Source organism: Sinohyriopsis cumingii, chromosome 13 (assembly GCF_028554795.1).
Source record: "Sinohyriopsis cumingii isolate HCF-2022 chromosome 13, ASM2855479v2, whole genome shotgun sequence".
Lineage (NCBI taxonomy): Eukaryota > Metazoa > Mollusca > Bivalvia > Unionida > Unionidae > Sinohyriopsis > Sinohyriopsis cumingii.
Window position 1 is genome coordinate 34,903,992 of NC_142973.1, and position 20,462 is coordinate 34,924,453.

At 36.9% G+C, this 20,462-nt stretch overlaps 1 protein-coding gene across 2 annotated transcripts in view; it reads right to left on the minus strand.

Annotated features, from left to right (window-relative positions):
• Positions 1 to 17,372, minus strand: part of LOC149785187 (sorting nexin-33-like) — a 93,192-nt gene extending 75,820 nt beyond the window's left edge. The window contains exons 1-2 of one of the 2 annotated variants that reach the window (XM_089978990.1): positions 17,094 to 17,372; positions 1,592 to 1,678 (exon numbers count right to left, since the gene is read on the minus strand). In XM_089978990.1, the coding sequence (XP_089835116.1) occupies positions 1,592 to 1,678; positions 17,094 to 17,108 (102 nt within the window). In that variant the 5' untranslated portion in view covers positions 17,109 to 17,372. The remainder of the gene's footprint in view (positions 1 to 1,591; positions 1,679 to 17,093) is intronic. The other variant, XM_089978991.1, reaches the window with a different exon arrangement.
• Positions 17,373 to 20,462: the final 3,090 nt, after the last annotated feature.

A 20,462-nucleotide genomic window follows, 5' to 3' on the forward strand; every position in this document is an offset into this window, starting at 1 on the left:
GAATTGCTTCCTAAATCCCAAGAATGATCACTGAATGCTGTATAAATTTTCTCGACAAACAAAATAGGATCTACATTCCCACGAATGAAACTTACACGAATCAACACCTGGCAATATTGGACCGTATATATAAGCATAAATTCACACCCAATTTAGAGATTCTTTCACTCTTGTATTTTGAGAAATAAATAATTATTATTAATTATGCAAAACTGGTTGTTGTTTTTGTTTTGTGCTATTTCTTGTTTCGGAGTTTAAGTCTCAGCAGCCGTAACACGGATTGATGGCAAAAGGAAAAGATCAATGAGTAAAATGCTGCACTGGCGACAGACATAATTGTGATTGAGATTTTTCCATTTGCTTTGTATTTATACACAGTAGTCGGTACTTCAAAGGTTATCAGTTTTCTATGAAGGTTCAGCAAAACTCTTGTACTGGTATATGTAAAAAAAAAAAAAAAAAAAAAAAAAAAAAAAAAAAAACAGAAGATTTAGCCATTCAATTAATTGTATCTGTTCTATTCGTGTCTTCAGAAGTTGGTCAGTTGTAGGTATAGTTCGGTAGCATGATTGACTGTATCACAGCATACTCAGCCCAGATGTCAGCATAAGCAGATTATGATGTAACAATGCACTGTAAAGATGGGGTTGTCAATACGAACAAAGGATTGTTTGTGTAACAGATTGATTCCAATGCATTGCTTAGTCAAGTTTGTGGCTTTCTTTCGTTCTCCCTTTTAATTTATCCAGTCCAAATCTATGATTGTATGTACAAATTAAATAACCAAAAAGTCTGTCGCCAAAAAATCGCCAGATGGGATATTTTTGTCGCCAATAAGGAAAAAAAAATCGCAATTTGCGACACTGGCGAAGCCCAGGACGATCCCTGCATTGTAATGGCCATATTAAATCTCCATGTGGAACCAATTTCATTGAGGACCAACTTGACATAAAAAGTCTTCTGGTGAAAACCATTTGCCAATATTTTCAAGATGGCTGCCACAGTGGCCATACTGGATGTATATGCATCACCCTTTCATTAGGATGATCTAGACCTAAGAATGAATGTGTGTGCAAGTTCCATGGCAGTCATCAATGTACCTTAGGAGTAATGGAATGATGATGTATGACAGACAACAGACCATCCCATACTCTTCTGGTCTATGACCAGTGAAGCTAAACACAGGACACAGCCTGATCTGCAAGTGCATCATGCACCAGTATGTACCATGTCTGCAGCTATGTTAGCTGAATATAACCAAGAGATACCTGCATTCTCCAATACACATCCTGCACGACATGACAACTGACAATCACAAAGTGGAGTTGGGTAACTAAAAATATTTCTAACACATGGTAGTTTGTTCAATACTTGCTTAAAAGGATAACGGCAAATGAATAAAGGAATGAGCAAAGCAAGGTAATACTTAAAACCCATGAAACTTTTTTTTAGTTTGGTTTGATTGATACATCAAAAATATGCACAATGAGAGTATATCCTGCATCAACTTTGTCAAATCTGCAGTGTTAAATTTCCTTATATGTGCTAGAATACAAATCTGGAACACAGAACAATGGCCCCCAACTGTTACCTGATTGATAATTATTAGCGTGTCTCCAGCGCTGAAATTAAGTTCTCCAGCAGAAACATCTCCATCAAAGTTATATAGGGCTTTGGCCTGAAAAGAAAAACAAAACATGTACTGTCAAATCTAAATGAGGGCATATAATAATTTCTTAAATTTGTCAAGGTCATGTAAAGTTGGCTTATATGTCCTTATCCAAGGTGAAATGCATCACAATAAAGCCACATTAATTTGTGAAATGTACATCTACAAGACAATATAATTAACAAATTTTAAAATACATATCAAATCAAGAAACCAAGATGGTATAAAGGAATTACTTACTTCTAGGTGATAATATATGTAGCAACATCCCTAGAATGAATAGGTATATTGTTACAAGTCTAGGCTCTTACAAAACATAGCAAGAAAAAAGTGAAAACAAGCTTTGTAAAACTTTACAGATAATTTACTTCCCTTTGAAAAACAAGGTAAAAATGAGAAAGAGAACTTATGGTTTTACAAATTAAATCCAAAATTAATCCATGAATTAAAAAATAGAAGTCCTAGGAATAAAAAGTCCTAAATGAAACTGAGTTCGAATCCCAATGAAATCCAAATGGAAGACAATGATGTCTGTTGTAACCTGTGAAGTGCTGCAGTATCAACAGTCTCTTGCTGAATCACAGAAAATACTATTCCAGTTTTTTAATTCTGTATACATTTTGATAAATGTCTTTGTCCAAGAATTAATTTAGAGCAGTAGTATTTCCCAGAAAAAGAATCACTTTTCTTAAAATAATTTGAATAAAATAATAATAATTAGCCCAAAACTGGTCACAACATAAAACACATGGACATCTTAAGTGTTAAGGCACAAACATTAGTAATAAGTCTAACTACAATGCAAAACAAATTCCCAGATGAAGGTCAAGAGTTCATTCTTCCGGGAAAACCAAACATTTGTAACATTAAACACGTTATTTGTAATGAACTCCCAGTATGGCCTCAACTGCACTTTATGTCACTTACTCTGATAAAGAATAAAAAAAATTGTTTACCAAAAACTATCACTGGTTCTGAATCAAGGTCAGGAACTAGGTCAGCATTAGATACAATGTCTCTATAAAGTTGTTCACGTCAAATTTTTTTAAAAAAAAGTCAGAAATGAACAATATCAATTCCAGTAAATAAAGTTACATTACAATAGCATATAATGGAATAATAACTAAAATTTAAAACTTACAAACAATTAAATTAAATCAAATATACATAACAACAGGCAATCCAAAGTCTTGGTCTGAAACACTGACAAATGAGCCAGGATTCCATCCTGTCCAGTGCAACATGGACAAAGCTGGAGAGTAAATGAAATCCTGAAAAGGGATTAACTCAAATTTCTCTAGATCTGGAATGAGTTCTAGGTGTTTATGAGGACCAAAGGAAGATAGTAAAAGAAGGACTCTTTGAGGACACTCGGCATCAACTAGTTGTCAATATACTAGAGGAAGGGAATCCCCAGAGCTCTCAGGTGGGCAATAAATACTCCCATCATCTAGGTAAATGTTCTGGAAGCAGAGGTTAAGCCAAATGGCACAGCTCAAAACTGGAAAACCTTCTGATCAAGGTAAAACCTAAGCTATTTCAAATAATGATAAGCCTAAATTTTGCACCTTTTTTTTGGGAGGGGGTGCAGGGAACTGGAAAATCTGGAAGTACCAGTAGAAAGCCAGAAACTGTCATTTGCCACCCTCGCTACTGCATCATTCCACACCTCTATCATTAAATGAGACTGGGGTCCTTACATGAGGTTGTTCCTATGAAGCTAGTATCCTTTCTTTATAGAAATATCTTACCTTTCTCCTGTTAAGTTCAACCAAACTTCTGAAAAGAGGGGCTAGCTGAGCACCTATGGCAATACTGGGAAGAGGGATATATGGCTGAAGAAGGGTGGAGTTCCTATGGACCGCCCTCATTCTACTGGGGAAGGAAGAGTCCATGAACTACTTCTAATGAACCTTTCAACCATCTTAACTAGCTAAAGACACACAATAGGAAGGCCTGAACTGATGTTGCTGCCGAGTCTTTAGGCTACATCCTTTTAAGGAACCCTGAGGAAGACTCCACGGAGCTGTCAAGATAAGGATGCTTACTGGCCAGTTTTGATGGAACAGGAGTAGCTGTGAGGAACTGGTGCTGCTGGTCCCTCATGTCCCAGGACACCATGTCAAAAATGAGACCTCTGAAGAGTCTCCACCTCACATGAAGCAGCTCTAAGAAGTGTTTTTACTGTGATCCAATACAATTTTCAAGATTTCTACAGCAATGCCCCTGCAGAGGTGGAGCAGCTTCTCTAGCAATGTGGACACAGATAAAACATGCAAGACTTTGGCAATCAGCTCTGGCAAGTGCTGCTGGAGACAAGAATTCCTCCTCCTACCTAATAAAGATCGGCTTGCAAGGCTATGATTGCAGGTGTATGAGCTTTACTCTCCAATATCTTCACTGAAAGGCAAGACCAGGTCCAGTTGCAATACCTTTTGTCCCTCGTACTGTGGCATCCGCATCCTACAACTTCTCACAAGAAATCGTAGGATCAACCATTATTCGCAGATGTGTTATGGGGATGGGAACACATTGCTTCCATCCTCAATCATCTGGTGGGAGAGAATATGCCCCACCCTCATTCTTTTTGCTCGACTACTCATGAGCAGAAAATGTTAGGTTATACCCTACGACTTCTGAACTGCTCTGACATCAAGGTATGGGCATCTATGGTGCCATTAATTCTGCAAGCTGTGACAAGAGCCAAGGGATCATTTGAAAAGTATTAGATGTGTATGTACCATTTTCTTTCTTAGCTTTGTCAGCAGACTGTTTACAGCAATGAGATTAGTTTTCCTCCCATGAGTGACAACCTGAGTGGCTACACACTTTTTTAGATGGATACAAATCTGTGAACATCAAGAATTAGGTGTACTGTAATCTGTCCAAAGGTATGGGCAATATTAAGGACTATTCATGCAAATACTTATATGAACTAGTCAATTCAGCCCATAATCAAGACCAGGAAGTATCATAATAATGCTACGTACATGTATAATGTATGTCAGTTATAATGCACAGGTATAGTTTGGGAATTAAGAAAATGCTGTAAAAATTTAATCTCACAGTCCATGATGTACACCAACATGAAACGGCTAAAACCTTACTCACTTATCTGCAGCTCCTTAGTATCATTTGCTGTTGTGCAAGAGCAACTAGAAGTGATCATGTATTGCCCAAGCTTATTGAGGTACAGACTACATACCACACAGGCCCTTGTAATTCATTATCAGTATTAAATAAACTATAATACAAGTGCATATGGCTGATGTATACAATTCCCAAGAATGGCCCTTCTTTCAGCTTACGTTAAGTGATAATATATCACCAAATTAAATTTATGGATTTTTTAAAGAACATGTCAAGTCTTTAAAAGTATTTGTTTTCAAAGTTTCCTATTGTTCAATTTAAACTTGAATTAACTGCTTGGTATGAGCCCAATCCATTCGTTTAAAAGGTTCAAGCCATTAATATGATTTCATCCCAAGACTGTGAGGTGCCTCACCAGAAGCATGGTTCACTCTCAGATGCAGAGATGTGGGGTCACTAATCCTTGATATTCTCAAAGGATCTAAGTTACATTTTGATGGACAAATATTTCGCCCATATATTTTATTTTTTTAAACGATTTCTACCTATACTATTTAAATAATGAATGTAAAAAAATAACATTTAAAATTAACTTTTACTTTTATGCCCTCTATTTTCCCAGCATGCATATCTGCATTTAGCATTGGTTTTAAGCAATACTTTATTTTCAAATACAAAATTTTCTGAGTGCTGTATCTATATTATAAACACATTTGTCGCATGTTTAAAAATTATCCTATTCACATGTAGTGTATTTTGGCAATATGACTTAAGAAAAGAACAGAAGCTATACACTGTAATGAATTTTAAGTGAGTAGCTAGATTGCAAGTTAGTAAAAATGCTTAATCAACTGCCCTTAATCAAGAATTGTTTTTCTTTTTACTTTCTGAAAGTTTAGTAAAAACAGGCAATTGAAAAGATTTCTAAACTTGTTTGAAACAACCCCTGTACCATCTACATGAAAGCAAATGCACGTCTTTCAGATCATACTGTTCATTCTAATTTCTTTGTTGCCAATAAAACATTACTAATCTGTCCAAAGATAACACAATGAAGAATTAAAATCCGTATATGAATGAACTAAGCTCTTTTTTCCAACCAAATCAATGCAGCCAACATTCCAGTGCATCTATTTATAGAAAGAGGTGCTTTCTTAATACAACCACTCACTTTATAGCTTCCTTGCAACTGCCCATTGAAAGGATTGCAAATATAAGGTCTTATTATTAGTCTACATACTTGATGTAATGTTAGGCATTGCTTAAACAGAATACATCCACCATATATCTTGCCTACAGTTTCACTGCAAGCATTGAATTGATAAGAAATGTGCCCAAAATTGGGCCAAAGAAAATCACATATACCAGGGATGAAACAATTCATTGATATATTGATGCATCAGTACTTTTACTGTAACGATACACATATCGATACAAGAGATGGAGAATCAATACAAAACAATACTTAAAGTAAATGTCATTTAGTCTTCAGCAGCCATGAATAATTATTATTTTCTCTTATTATTCTTTAAATATAGAATTCATCTGAAACAGCATTTGCAGTCCTAAGCACTCATTTTTATTACTAAAAACGAAAAAGAATTTTGAGAATAGTCACTCGCCATCTGCAAATTAACTCAGTGGATTGTATAGTAATCCAACCTCCCCAATCCATGCTAATTAGCTTAACCCTGCAGCATGTTCAGCATATAGGATACAATCCAAGCGTGTTCCACATCTATAATGAAGGACTTTACTAATCATTTAATAACCACTTTTACGCAAAGTTTCTATGCTTAATTTCATCTCATCTACTTTGGTCGATCTGAAAGCTACACTACCAATGTGTCACATGGTGAAATATGTTATAGTGAAATCTCATTGCTTGCACTGGTCCAGGTTAAATAATAACTACCAACCAGAAATCAGTGTAGCTTATTCTCTGCATGACAAACAGGAAATACTAGCAACGCAACAAATTCCATACAAAAGATCATATATATGTAGTACTTAAAGATGCTATCAGGGTGTGTGATTATGCAAATCATGCAAAATTTGCACGAATTCGCACACTTGGAGAACAGTGATGTGCAAGAACTCCCACAAATTTGTTGAAAGTCCCGCATATGAAAATGTAATCGGCAAGTATAGGCCTACAATTTGTATTTAACCATTTTTATCACATCTGTTTTTAGGGTTGGCTACTGTTTACACATCTGGGTTCTTCAAGCATGTCATGAATGGTCGTTAAACTAAATTTGATTGGCACACTGTCAGACCTGCCAACCCTGATGAGTCTGTCTCAGTAAGGAAGTTGAATTTTTTCCATAAGATTTACCAGTTTTCAGTAAGGTGTAACAAAATATCAATAACTGCTATAATTGTAAAGCTAGAATAGGTAATAAAAGTTCAACTCAGTGACGATAAACATTATATTCAACTGAAAAGTTTGTAAAGTACAAGAAGACTTTATTTACCACTAGTACAGTTGGACAAACTTTAGTTCCAAACCCTATGCAATTCAATGACTTGTTGACATCTCTCAACATGACATAATTCTTGGAAATACTTTTTCCAATTCACATGACGACAATATTCATGCAAACGTTACAAATGTAACTGTGTCCTTTTCAGCTTCTATTCACAAGAATCTGAATATTCCTTTTTATTCTTCTGTGTTGATTATTAACACTATTATTTTCCCTTTCATTTTATACATGCATCGCTTTCTGGACACCATTTTAAAAAAATTCTATAATCAACAGTTTGATCATGCAGATGCTTGGCATGAACAAATAGGTGCAGTTTAAAGCATCCAGGGTGCTGCTGTAAAGTTAGTCAGGTTCCCTGACTAATTTCATTAATTCTAATGTGTGTGTGTGTGTGTGATTAGGATTTTTAACATAGCTTTAAAAGAAATTCAGTCATATAGCTACAATGTCTGCAGTGTGGCAGTTGATAGTGATGTCTAGCACTGGGGCATCATGCTGCAGACATGCAGCATGATGTCCCACCCAGTCACATTATCTTGACACCAGGCTGACCAGTCCTAATACTGACCTCTTAAGGCTGAGCGCCTTGCGAGGCAGCTGTTAGTACCACTTTGGTAAGTCTTTGGTATGACTTGGCCAGGGATTGAACCCACAACCTCCCGCTTCCGAGGCAGATGCTTTAACCACTAGGCCACCAGAGCAGTCAATTCTAATATGAAACCAAATCCAAATCAAACATGGATGAACCTATTATCCAAATTTTTCAGCAGCTAATTTCTTTCCGTAGTTTTTGCTTGCCTGCCATTAAGTCCTTATTTTAAGGGTAATTTTTTTACGACTTATGGCAAAATTGTATGTTTTGGCAGGTCTGTATTGTGCCCTGGAATAAGCATTAAAGGCATAGTTTGAACCTTCCATGAAGTATGTTTTACAAATATGTGTTTAAAATATGGCTACCTAGTAAACCCAAAATGTCAGATTCCTGGCGTGGTTCATTATACTTACGTTCGGCAAATACTGGCTGGTGATAGTTATGATGCCAACAATTATTAAAGTTATGAAGTATATTGGATTATTGGAGCTGGGAAATTGCTAATGGGGATACCAGTGAGTAATTCTGAGCCAGAAAATGGTGTTAAATAGGAATCAGCTGTACATGTTCGATAGACATAAACAGACAACATAATGGTCAATCTCCCTTTCAGCGGTATTTCAAAATTAAATGCAGAAAGGGCAGAATACTGTGCATATTTAAAATAGACAATTTAAAAGCAGAATGCAATTTTAATTTTTGTATCACTCAATTTAGCTATTAAATAACATAAAAACATTTAATAAAACTCGCTGACATCCAACAGGTAGTCTGTTTAAAAGGTTTTTTTTGTTTTCTTGTGATCAACAAGAACTGCATATAAATATATGATAACTATACACACCACTCCCTCAGTAACTCGCAGACCTGCTTATAACATGGGGTCAGGCATGGATCCCATTTTTAAATCAGAAAATACCCAAACATTTATCCCTATTTGTTGAACTTGAAGAAAATCATGATCAAAAGTGGTAATGGAAACTTTGATATATCGCTTGCTTTATCGTCAAATGACAATCTTAGTACACCGTAATTAACGATATTCAAGAAAATTTCGATCAATGAAAATGTCACTTATGCCTAGTGGAGGCAGTACTTCAATAAATAAATACATATGAAATAAAAAAATTATTAATTGAAATTTGTGTTCATGTGCTCTCTTTTAGTTCCATTTAAGTGTAATCATCATAAATGCAATGTGTCCACTAGTAATTAAACGTAAAATGTGTCAATCTAAGGTAACATCTATGTCTGCAAGCATTTCTCTGAGAACCTAATTAAGTGCCAACCGTCTTTTGATATTGGACTAGTGGAAACATTTGTTGTATTTTTGCACCAAATAAAAAGTGAACCTCCTTTTCTATTATCATGTTAATTATGTCTTTTGAATCAAATAAAGGAGGTGAAAAAAAAAACAAAAATGTCAAAGGGCAAACAAATTCTACAAGGCTACACGTTTAAGAACCAGTGGCCCCGGTCAGGTAATTCATTTCAGTTGATCAATCAAACCCTGTTATAAATGTTATTGTGTATGTAATCTAATTAAACTACCTTAAATTAATCTACTCAATCAAAAACTGTGATTAAAGATAGCAAGGCAACCAAGTGAAATGAGTACTTCATAAAATAAAAAGCACTGTTTCACAGATAGAGACCATGTGGGGAAAACGAGTTTCAGAGGATTCCTGAATTCACACACAGAGATATCCTCAAGGATGATAAGATTCACTGTTACTTACAAAGAAATCACGGCATCAATATATTACTAATTGCACAATTAAACAATTGAGTTTTGATGGAGACAACTGTCTCACGAAATGTTGCATTTTTATTTTGCAAAAGGAATTTTGTTAGGTAGTTGATTGATTGATTGATTGATTGTTTATTTTGTAACGGCGCATCAGCACTTTTAGGCTATTTAGCGCCAAACAAAGTGTTATTTGTATAATCTTTTAAAACTTATAAAAGGTCCTATCGACCAGCGATATAAAAGAACAAATGGTTGAAATTAAAAACGGTAAGATGGTAACGGTGCAAAATAAAGCTTCCCGATCAATGGGAGATGTAAAAAAGATGAATAGGTATTAAAATGGGACGGTATATATATTGCATAAAACTGCACAAGGTGATAGCATAAAAGTCAGAGTTTAGAGTAAATATTTATGGCTTTCAAGAACTCGATAATACGAGTGATGTTTATATTATCAAAAAGTTCTTTCATGTCATGCACAACGTAATAACGATCGCGCGTAGGTTGTAGGTCAAAGCACTTTATCATAAAGTGCTTGACAGTGAATGGTTCATTGCAAGAAACGCACTCTGGTGGGTCTTCACCTTTTAGTATGTGTATGTGGGTGATATAAGTATGACCAATTCGGATTCTTGCAATGACTACCTCCTCCCTACGAATGGTTCTGTAGGAAGGAGTCCATTCTCCTAGAGTTGGCTTGATTGCATGAAGTTTGTTATTTACAGCATCATTCCATGATGCCTGCCACTTCTGACATAAGAACTTTCTGATACAAGGTTTAAAATCAGTATATGGTATTTTAAAATCAGATGGTTCTTGAGAAAGGGCCATTTTAGCAGCGCGATCTGCTTTTTCGTTACCTTTAATACCAATGTGGCTAGGTAACCAACAGTATATTATATTGTGGGAGACACTCAGCTCGGTATTTTTTATGAGTATGTTTTTCAATAATGGATTCTCCAGTTTTTTATTGTGTAGCGACTGGAGTACTGATAGCGAGTCGGAGAAGATGATACTGTTTAAAATACGGTTCTTTTCTATATGTTGCAGAGCAAGGTCTATTGCTCTGATTTCGGCTGTAAAAATTGATGCTCCATTTGGTAAGCGAACTTGCGTTGTGTGATTTCCACAAAGAAAGGCTGCAGCAGCCTTTTCCTCATCCTTTGATCCATCAGTGTAAATTCTCGTGTAGTTTTTAAATTCGGTGAGGAGTTCATGGTAAGAGTTGTGGAAGATAGAAGGGTTTGTTTCGGACTTTTTCCCATCGTGTAGCGTAAAACGTACTTTTGGTTGTTTAATTAGCCAGGGTGGTGTTTCGGAGATGGAAGTTTTCTGAATTTTTGAAAGATCTATATTTGTAGTGTCAAGGCTGGATGATATTCTAATGCCAAAGGAAGGTATGGCGTTTGGTTTATTTTCGTATAAAGTTTTGTATTTGGGTTTAAAAATAGCCGAAAAAGCAGGATTCAGAGGGTTTGATTTTAATTTGAGAGCATACTGTGCGGAAAGCATTTCTCTACGATGCGATAACGGTGGTTCATTCGCCTCAGCTAGAAGGCTTTCACACGGGGATGTTTTAAATGCTCCCAGAGCCAGTCTTATTCCCTGATGATGAACTGGATCAAGCATTTTAAGATACGATTTTCTGGCAGAACCATACACAACGCAACCATAGTCTAGTTTGGAGCGAATAAACGTTCTGTATAAATTTAGGATGACTTTTCTATCAGCACCCCAGTCAGTGTGCGCTACTACTTTAAGTAGGTTAAGTGCTTTTAAACATTTAGCTTTTAAGTTCTTTAGGTGTGGAATAAAGGTCAGTTTTCTGTCAAAGATTTTACCTAAAAATTTTGTTTCCTCAACAACTGGAATAGGTGTTCCATCCAGTGTGAGGTTCGGTTCATCATGATGTTTTCGTAACTGACAGAAATGCATGCATACCGTTTTTGATTTCGAGAATTTGAAACCGTTTGCATTGGCCCAATTTTGAATTTTGTTTATATTTTGCTGCAGTTGTCTTTCAATTGTATGCATGTGCTTTGACCGATAACATATTAGAAAATCATCAACGTATAACGAACAATCCACATCAGGAGTCAAACACTTGGTGATGCTATTAATTTTGATGTTAAAGAGCATCACAGATAAAAGACTGCCCTGGGGCACACCCATCTCTTGTTCGTGCAGATCTGAGAGGGTAGAGCCCACTCGTACTTTAAATTCTCTGTCGGTCGGAAAGTTGGATATGAAATAGGGCGAACGGCCTTTTAGACCTAGATCGTTCAGGTCATTTAGTATCCCGTACTTCCATGTCGTGTCATAGGCCTTTTCTAAATCAAAGAAAACCGCTACTAAATGTTCTTTCTTAATAAATGCATCGCGAATGAATGTTTCTAGTCTAACCAGATGATCATTGGTGCTCCGGCCATATCGAAAGCCACTTTGGAAAGGAGATATTAAATTGTTAGTTTCCAAATACCAGACAAGCCGAGAATTGATCATTCGTTCCATTGTTTTGCACACACAGCTTGTGAGTGCAATTGGTCGATAGCTGTTGGGGTCTTCGCTATCTTTACCGGGTTTGGGGACTGGTATTACAGTTGCTTCTTTCCAGATTTTTGGTACATTACCAGTAATCCATAAATCATTGAAGAGTTTCAAAAGAGATGTTAATGATGATTCTGGAAGGTGTTTCAGAAACTGGTAATGTATCTCGTCAAGCCCAGCGGATGTATCATGGGCCTTATCTAAAGCCTCCCTAAGCTCCGATAGTGAGAACAATTGATTATAACTTTCCAAGTTGTTGGATGTGAATTTTAAACGTGACTTTTCTTTTTGAGTTTTAAGTTTTCGGAAGGCTTCTGAATAATTAGATGATGAGGAATATTTCGAGAAACTGTCAGCAAGAATATTTGCAATGTCACGTTTTGAACTAAAGTTGTTATTGTTCAGTGTCAGATGTCGGAGAGGGTTTTGCTTTCTCTTTCCGTTTATTTTGTGTATAGTGTCCCAAACTTTTTTAACAGAGGAACGAGAGTTTAAAGAAGAAACATACTTCTTCCATGATGCTCTTTTACTTTCTTTGATTATGCGGCGAGCTTTGGCCCGGGCAATGCGATATATATTTAAGTTTTCGGGCGTCGGTTGATTATTAAATTTCCTTAATGCTTCTCGGCGTAGTTTAATGGCTTCCTTACATTCCTTAGTGACCCAAGGTTTTTGGGTTCTTTTACAATATGGCGAGGACTTGGGAACGGATTCTTCTGCAATCTCTATTAAAATAGATGTAAAATGCTGAATGGTGTCGTCAACATTGAAAACTGTATCCTCATTCAGCCTAGTTTTACAGAGTGTTTCGAACTTGGCCCAGTCGGCCTTCTTTAAATTCCATTGTGGAATTACTTCATCGACTGTAGAGTTAAGATTTACAAGAAAGACTGGGAAGTGATCACTGCTGTGAAGGTCATCAGCGACCTTCCATTCATAGTCCAAAAGCAGAGAAGGAGAACAAATTGTCAAATCGATGCTTGTGTATGTACCCGTGCCTGGGTGTAAATATGTAGGTGTTTTGGTATTATATAGACACAGATCGTGTCTAGAAATAAAGTCTTCAACTTTGTGACCTCTGTCACTTATATGATTTGATCCCCATAAAATGTTATGGGCATTAAAATCCCCGAGTAAAACAAAGGGTGCGGGAAGCTGTTGAACAAGATTGTCGAGTTCGTTTGGTACTAGGTTAGTGTTTGGTGGTAAATAAATAGAGCAAAATGTAATCACTCGATGTAGAGTGACGCTTACAGCAATGGCTTGTAAATTGGTGTTTAAATGAATGAAGCTATGAGGAGCTCTGTTGTTTACAATAACAGAAACTCCTCCTGATGCCCTATCAACATTTGGAGAGCAGGTGTTAAACAGGGAGTAGTTTTTAAATGTGATATTGTCCGTATCTTTCAAGAATGTTTCTTGAAGGCATAGTACCGCAGGATCATGTTCGTTTAAAAGCAGGAGAAGATCATGGTAGTTGGTTTTAAGTCCTCTACAGTTCCATTGTAAAATGGTGTTCTTCATTACAACTTTATATTGAAGATTCTGGAGCTAGGTTAGACCTTTCGCGGAGACAATCTGTTTGGTTATTTATCTGGAGGAAGTACGGGGGTGTATTTTTTGTTGTTAGGTCTGGAGCTACCTTGAGTACATGGAGCAGATTCTTCTGCATCCATGTCCTCCAAGTCTCCAAACCTATTGTGCAGCTTTATGGGGTCATCAGACCCCTTTTGCTGCCTATTTGTTTGTGACTTTTTCTTGCTATTTGGTGATCTTGGTGGTGGAGTATTGTTGAATGTCGTTTGTGTCGATGTTGAGTTTTTCTGGGGTTTGTAGTGCGGGATGTTCGAGTCGGAATGGGATTCAGGTGGGTTTGTTTGAGTTTGAGTGTCTTTCATTGCTTTTTGGCTGCTCTTCACTACAGTTCAGAAGGATGGGCCGGGGAGTAATCTAGCTTGAACAAGCTTCCTGGCCTCTGGATAGGGGATGTTGGACGTGTATTTAACCCTCTGCATTTCCTTCTCCTGTTTCCATGTGTCGCAGTCCTTTGAACTAGCATGGTGTTCATGAAGCGAGGAAAGGATTCCACACTACATGGCTCATCATCCGACTCTGATCCAGTTTTGGTACGTTTGTGTTGGTTATTTTTGGAATTATCCATGATGGCTTGAATAAAATTTCAGCACCCGTGCTCCCCACCCACCAAGAAGCCCAACAAGGGGACACTTTTCAAGTGCCAGGGATACACAGATGCCATACTCAGTTGATAAAATTACCTTTGATTGACCTTGAAGTTGCCAATTTCTAAGGTCGGTAAAATTACCCCCCGATTGACCCGTTAAGCCACCGCCTTCTAGGAAGTCTTCTAAGACTTGGAAAAGGGAAAGATAGGGAAATAGAATATAGGGGCAACGGTGGTATCAAGAGAGATACAAGGAGAAAGATAAAAAGGTGAGAAAGTTAATAAAGACCTCCTAGGGCTCGGCGTGACCAGCCGATTTGTCGGAACCGGGCCCATCCCGACCACCCGTCTAAGAGAAGTAGAGGCCAAAGTAGTGTGTTGCAGGGAAAGCCTCTGCTCAACTACCAGGATCCTTTCCTCCCCCGACACAGGACGCAACCCACGGCAAACAGGTTGCCTCTACTTAGTCGCCTTTTACGACACGTAGCGAGGCACGTCGGGCCAATTCTACAACCCCGGACCCGCAGGGGGCTTGTTAGGTAGTGTATCCACAATTAGTCTGGTACCCTGCTTCGCAGACTCCTTGCTTCTCCAAGTATTACATACACTATTCCAGAAAACAGACTAATCAACAAAGAAAAAAAACAGTGACATAATACACAAATGTTTTTGCATACCAAGTTTTGTTGTTGAAACCAGCTGAAATCATGTTATCGATCTTTCAGATGTTGAACATTTTGAAAATTAAATGCAATTTATACAGAATAACGAACAACTTCAATGGAAAAAAGCGCTTTATTGGCAATTATTCTCAACGCGATTATAAAACAAGGATTCAGTTCCCTGGATGTCTAGTAGATGTTTTTTTTAGGTCCCTCTGTAATTCACGCCATTGCTTATAGTGCATTCTCTGTTTTAGGATCTTGATGTGTGCGAGCTATCAAGGAAGAGGTGTATCTATAATATGCATACTGGAAATACAACCAGTATGTCAACATACATAAAGGGGAACAACCTACCTACCCATGATGCAAAGATTATCAAGTTCATATGTGTATCGATATGTGTTGTATTGCAGGCTGTGTATAATGAATCATATCGTTACGAAGCTCCAGTGTATCGTTGAACCCTTAACATAAACTGCCTTCAAAGTTTAAATAAAATCTTTTAACCAGTATAGATGTCCATTTGCTTGTGTAAGAATTTGAATTTATTAGAAAAAAGACATGCGAGTAACTCCCACTAAAGCAACATGACTTTGTGGATAAGTATCAATATGTGCTGCCAAGTGTTAGAGATATTCCTGAAAATTTGGCCTTTTGTTCCCATCAATTGACTGGGGAACATGCTACACAATACTGTTATTTAGGCAGTAAACCATCACACCCTAAAATAGAAATATCAGGAGAGACGTGTTACACTGTAGAGCTAAGTGTATCTGATGCATCCCAAAACTTTTTAATCATCTTTTGAATGAGAACTTAGAAATATTAACACGACAGACTCTTACAAAATCTGCACTGATGGTACAAACTGCCTGTGATCATCAAAGATTGTGATGAACAGGACAAGAAATTATATGGTCAACTCTACAGTTATATCTATCTATAAATATGCTGATGCAGTCACTCTTCGCTATTAAGCAATGAGTGGTACGTTGTCAAAGATAAAGTAAAGATGGTAGCGATAGGACAGTCAGAAGGGTAATTATAGGAACGGCAGAAATAAGTAAATGAGTGTCAGTGTACATTTTCATCCCTTCATACTCAGACCAATCTGGCTACCACAGTGGCAATGAGATAATGAACCTCAACCAACATAGCCCTGAGAATTACTAGGTCTTACTTGTAGCTGACTAGTTCATTGGAATATGATTTTGGAAAGCTCCTGCTTGTGAGATACCAACTCAGGACCTTCTGCAATTATTGATTGTAATTTGTTCCAAGTCCCTAATGTACATGGGAAGAAGCTGACATTGAAACAATTTGTCGATGCTGACTTTAATTGAAACTTTTTCTCGTGGTTTGCCAGAGTTGGGGCATAATTTTAAAACCCAATTACTTTGCTTTTTCAGTCAGCTCCCGTTTGTTAAATCATTTGAAACAGTTCTGAATTGTAGAGCGCAGCATTCTATTAATTTTAATTATTTGTCTCCACGAAAATATATCCTGGCTGAATGAATTATCGTCTGCTTCTGACCGTCTGTTATTGAGTCGCCATGTTTGTTTACATTATAAGGCTATACATTTACAATTTCTGGCTAAGTTGATATGTTCCTTAGTACACAATAATAAAATCAAGCAAACAAATAATTATTATCCCTGTAGTGACCATTTTCAATCACATTCGCTAAATTACGTCGCCCACCTTTCATGACAGTACCCGAGTAATTATAACAAATTGTATAAAAGCTTCTCAGGTATTCGATAATACTCTTTGAATGTATATACAGAACAAGGAAAATTATATATATATATATATATATATATATATATATATATATATATATATATATGCCTCTCCAGGCCAGGTCTAAGCGAGGGGAAACGTGACGAAATGTGACGGTGTATAGTAACACGGAAGGGGGCGGTCAAAATATATACTTCCTTGAAGTAAATAAACAATGGTTATCAAAAAGAATTTGAAATCAAGGTTAGTTTCCATTAGTTTCACATCCTAAATAGGATTTATCAAGAATACGGAAGTAAGGCTGAAACGTTTATATTTATCTTTAAGTATGTCAATAACTAGAATAACAACACTACTCTTACCACTATTTCCGCCATGACTGTCTGATGATCTGATAGCGCCCTCTGTGGGAATTTGTAAACAAACGTGGGTGAAGATATGTATTTGTCATTGGCGTACAGAAACTATCGTTTGTTCCTCGTAATCTTTCTTTGTTTAAAATGCAAAGTTTCGAGTGTAGTCCTGAAAAATTATAAAATGATCGTATGGACTAACTGAGAATGAATCCGGGACTTTCTTCACCGCTTATTACCAATACATGTAAATATCCTGTTCGGGATGAATGACTAAATACTCAGATTTTTACACTGACTCAACCGATAAACGTGACAACCTAACACAACTGAGTCAGTTTATTAACATACGTTCAATTTAACAAAAATCACCGTAACAGGACTACACAACGAACATTGTTAAGCCAGAATTTAACATAAAATAGGAGTATTGCTTAATACATATGTATGTGCAAAAATGTTTCGCTCACACATTTTTTTTTATTTCGTCAGTTCAAATTAAACATAAAGAACAGCAAATATCCACGATGTAAAATGAAACATTGTCATTATCATATCATATGTGGTGATTTAACTATTCCATTCCATCCATAGACCCATCCATGGAGGTCCGCCGGAATTTTTTTTTCCAGGGAAGAGGGAGGCAAAGCCAAAATAATATAATAAAAAAAGAGGTTTATATTTATATACTGTGCAATGGACTTTTAAAAATCACCCACCTCCCCCGGGAATCCGTTCATCTATCATTCAGTCGACCTGTACCTTCCAATCTTCAAGTCACTAACAGTATCAGTGTATGCTATGCTGCACCACAGGGGCTCGTTGTCTTTGCTTCTAGGACGATGTGTCCTGGCAGATCTCACAAGTGACTATCTGTACCCCTGTGAAATATGCAGTATGGTTCGTTGACAAGTTCAAAGATTGCATTACTATGAAATTAAATGCGTGAGCTTCATAGGACATGTGCTATTAGATAATCACTATATACTGCACTGGAATGAAATCACAACCATAAAACAATATATGCAAGTCATCATTATAAAAGTTAAGATTATGTCACGATGAACGTAGAAGTTTTGAAATTATCACAAAAGATGAAAATATTCGTGGATCCGACAGTTGTAATGGTCTGGATTGCCCAATTGTGATCAGGTTTACACCAAAAGTCCCGAGGTACGCATTATCAAAAATCAAAATTGGGGTCTCAGGCATTCCATGCGACTATTTCCAGTGGCAGGATTGTTATCTTTATGTGAATAAAATATAAAAATCGATCACATAAATTCGTTTCTATCATATTTTTTTTTTTGTCGCCGGTTCCTTGGAAAATCGTTACCGGGACGTTTTCATCATTACATGTGCTTTTTAATTGATCAGTGTGATATTATTTAATTTGTGGTTTAACCGTCGTAGATCTCTTGTTAATTTGGTATAAAATAAACTGGATTTTACTTCGCTGAGTTTTCTATAATGTGCCTTCACAACACGCGCATAGCACGATCTGGTTGTAAAAGATATTGGATTGAACACTCATGTAATATATAGCGTAGCTTTTACCTGCAGAAAAATGTGGATTGAAAAAAAAATTAAATGTGCTTTCAATGCAGCACTCAGATATGATCTCACTTTTGTCTACAGCATTCTTTTCAATAAACCTTGTTCACATTTGACTATAAAAAACACTTGCACCTTTACATGACATAATTGTTCATACTGTACAAGAAAAGGTAAAAATCAAACTCGCATAACTGAAATGATTTAATCATTTTGGCTAACAAATAAGACAAATTTCGCCTGCAGACAAATTTCGACTAACAAAAAAACAACAACAAATCAACAACAACAACAAAAATATAAAATAGGTAGTGTGATTTACAGTTGGTACGACTTCAAGTATAGATACTGAAAAAGTTGTAGAACGAATTACTCTACTTTTGGTCATATTGACTGCTTCATAGGAATCCTTTCTCACCAGGTAAATGATTGCACAGAAGGTGCAACCTTTATTGTGCTTTCTGCACACTAAATGAGAGTAGTGAAGGGGGATACTTTACGTACAATGGGAATTAGCATTACAGACCCCCCCCCCCGGTCAGACTACGTACAATGGAAATTTAACATGGCGAAAAATCGTGGGTCAGATTACGTACAATGGGAATTAACATGGGAATAAATCGTGGGTCAGATTACGTACAATGGAAATTAACATGGGAATAAATCGTGGGTCAGATTACGTACAATGGGAATTAACATGGGAATAAATCGTGGGTCACTTTACGTACAAGGGAAATTTAACATGGGGAATAGATCGTGGGACTGTCTAGGGACAATGGGAAATTTAACATTACGGAAACCCTGGGGATATAGCCTCAAGGGAATTTAACATATGGAAATTGAACATGGTGGATCTGTATAGCGTCAAGGGGAATTGACTATGGTGGGACTATCTAGGGACAATGATGGTAGAGGGTCAACACAACAGAGACAGAAACATACATACACTAGTACAAGCGTGGGATTTATATATAAAGCATTACCAAGACCTGAAATCTTGCTGGGGTGTTCAAAAAATTTGCATAATTGTAATGATGCTATAAATAGCTATAATCAAGGAAATGCTCAACGACAAAATGGATGTGACTAAAAGTAACGCTAAAATGACGAAATTGTCCCAGAATTTAAAGGAAAATAAACATATCCCGGAAAATTAAGTTACAGTGGTTTAGACTAAAATGGATAAAATTAGTAACTACTTACAATATCAACTTCTGTGACGATCGTGGATAAATACCTATGTATCTATAATCAGCTGAAATTCCTATGAAATCCCACTATCTATTTATAGCTCCAACTTGTGGGTTTTTCCTTTGGAAAATCCCACTATCTTTTTATAGCCTCAGCTTGAGTGACGTTCCTGTTTATGAATTCTAGTATATATGTATAGCTACAAAATGTGGAAATCCCCAAGTCGATATTTATAGTCTCAAAATGTCCAGCGTCAGTGACGTCACTGTACTGAACACTAGGGGATAAATAGCAACAGTGTTGCAAGTGGCTGACCTGAATACGCGCTACTGTAGATAGGTAGGTAGAGTGTATCTGATAGGGATAAAGTGAGTTTTATAGGGACAAACAGAGACCAATACACACACACACACACACACAACATACGCGCGCAGACACACTCACACACACACACACACAGAGGGAAGAGGAAAAAACAAACCCCAAATATACTATCCACACTCGGGAGGAAGAAAAAAAAAACAACCAAATATACGATCTACACAACGTACGCTAACACACACACACACACACACACCACACACACACACACACACACACACACACGCGCGCGCGCCCACACCACAGAGGGAA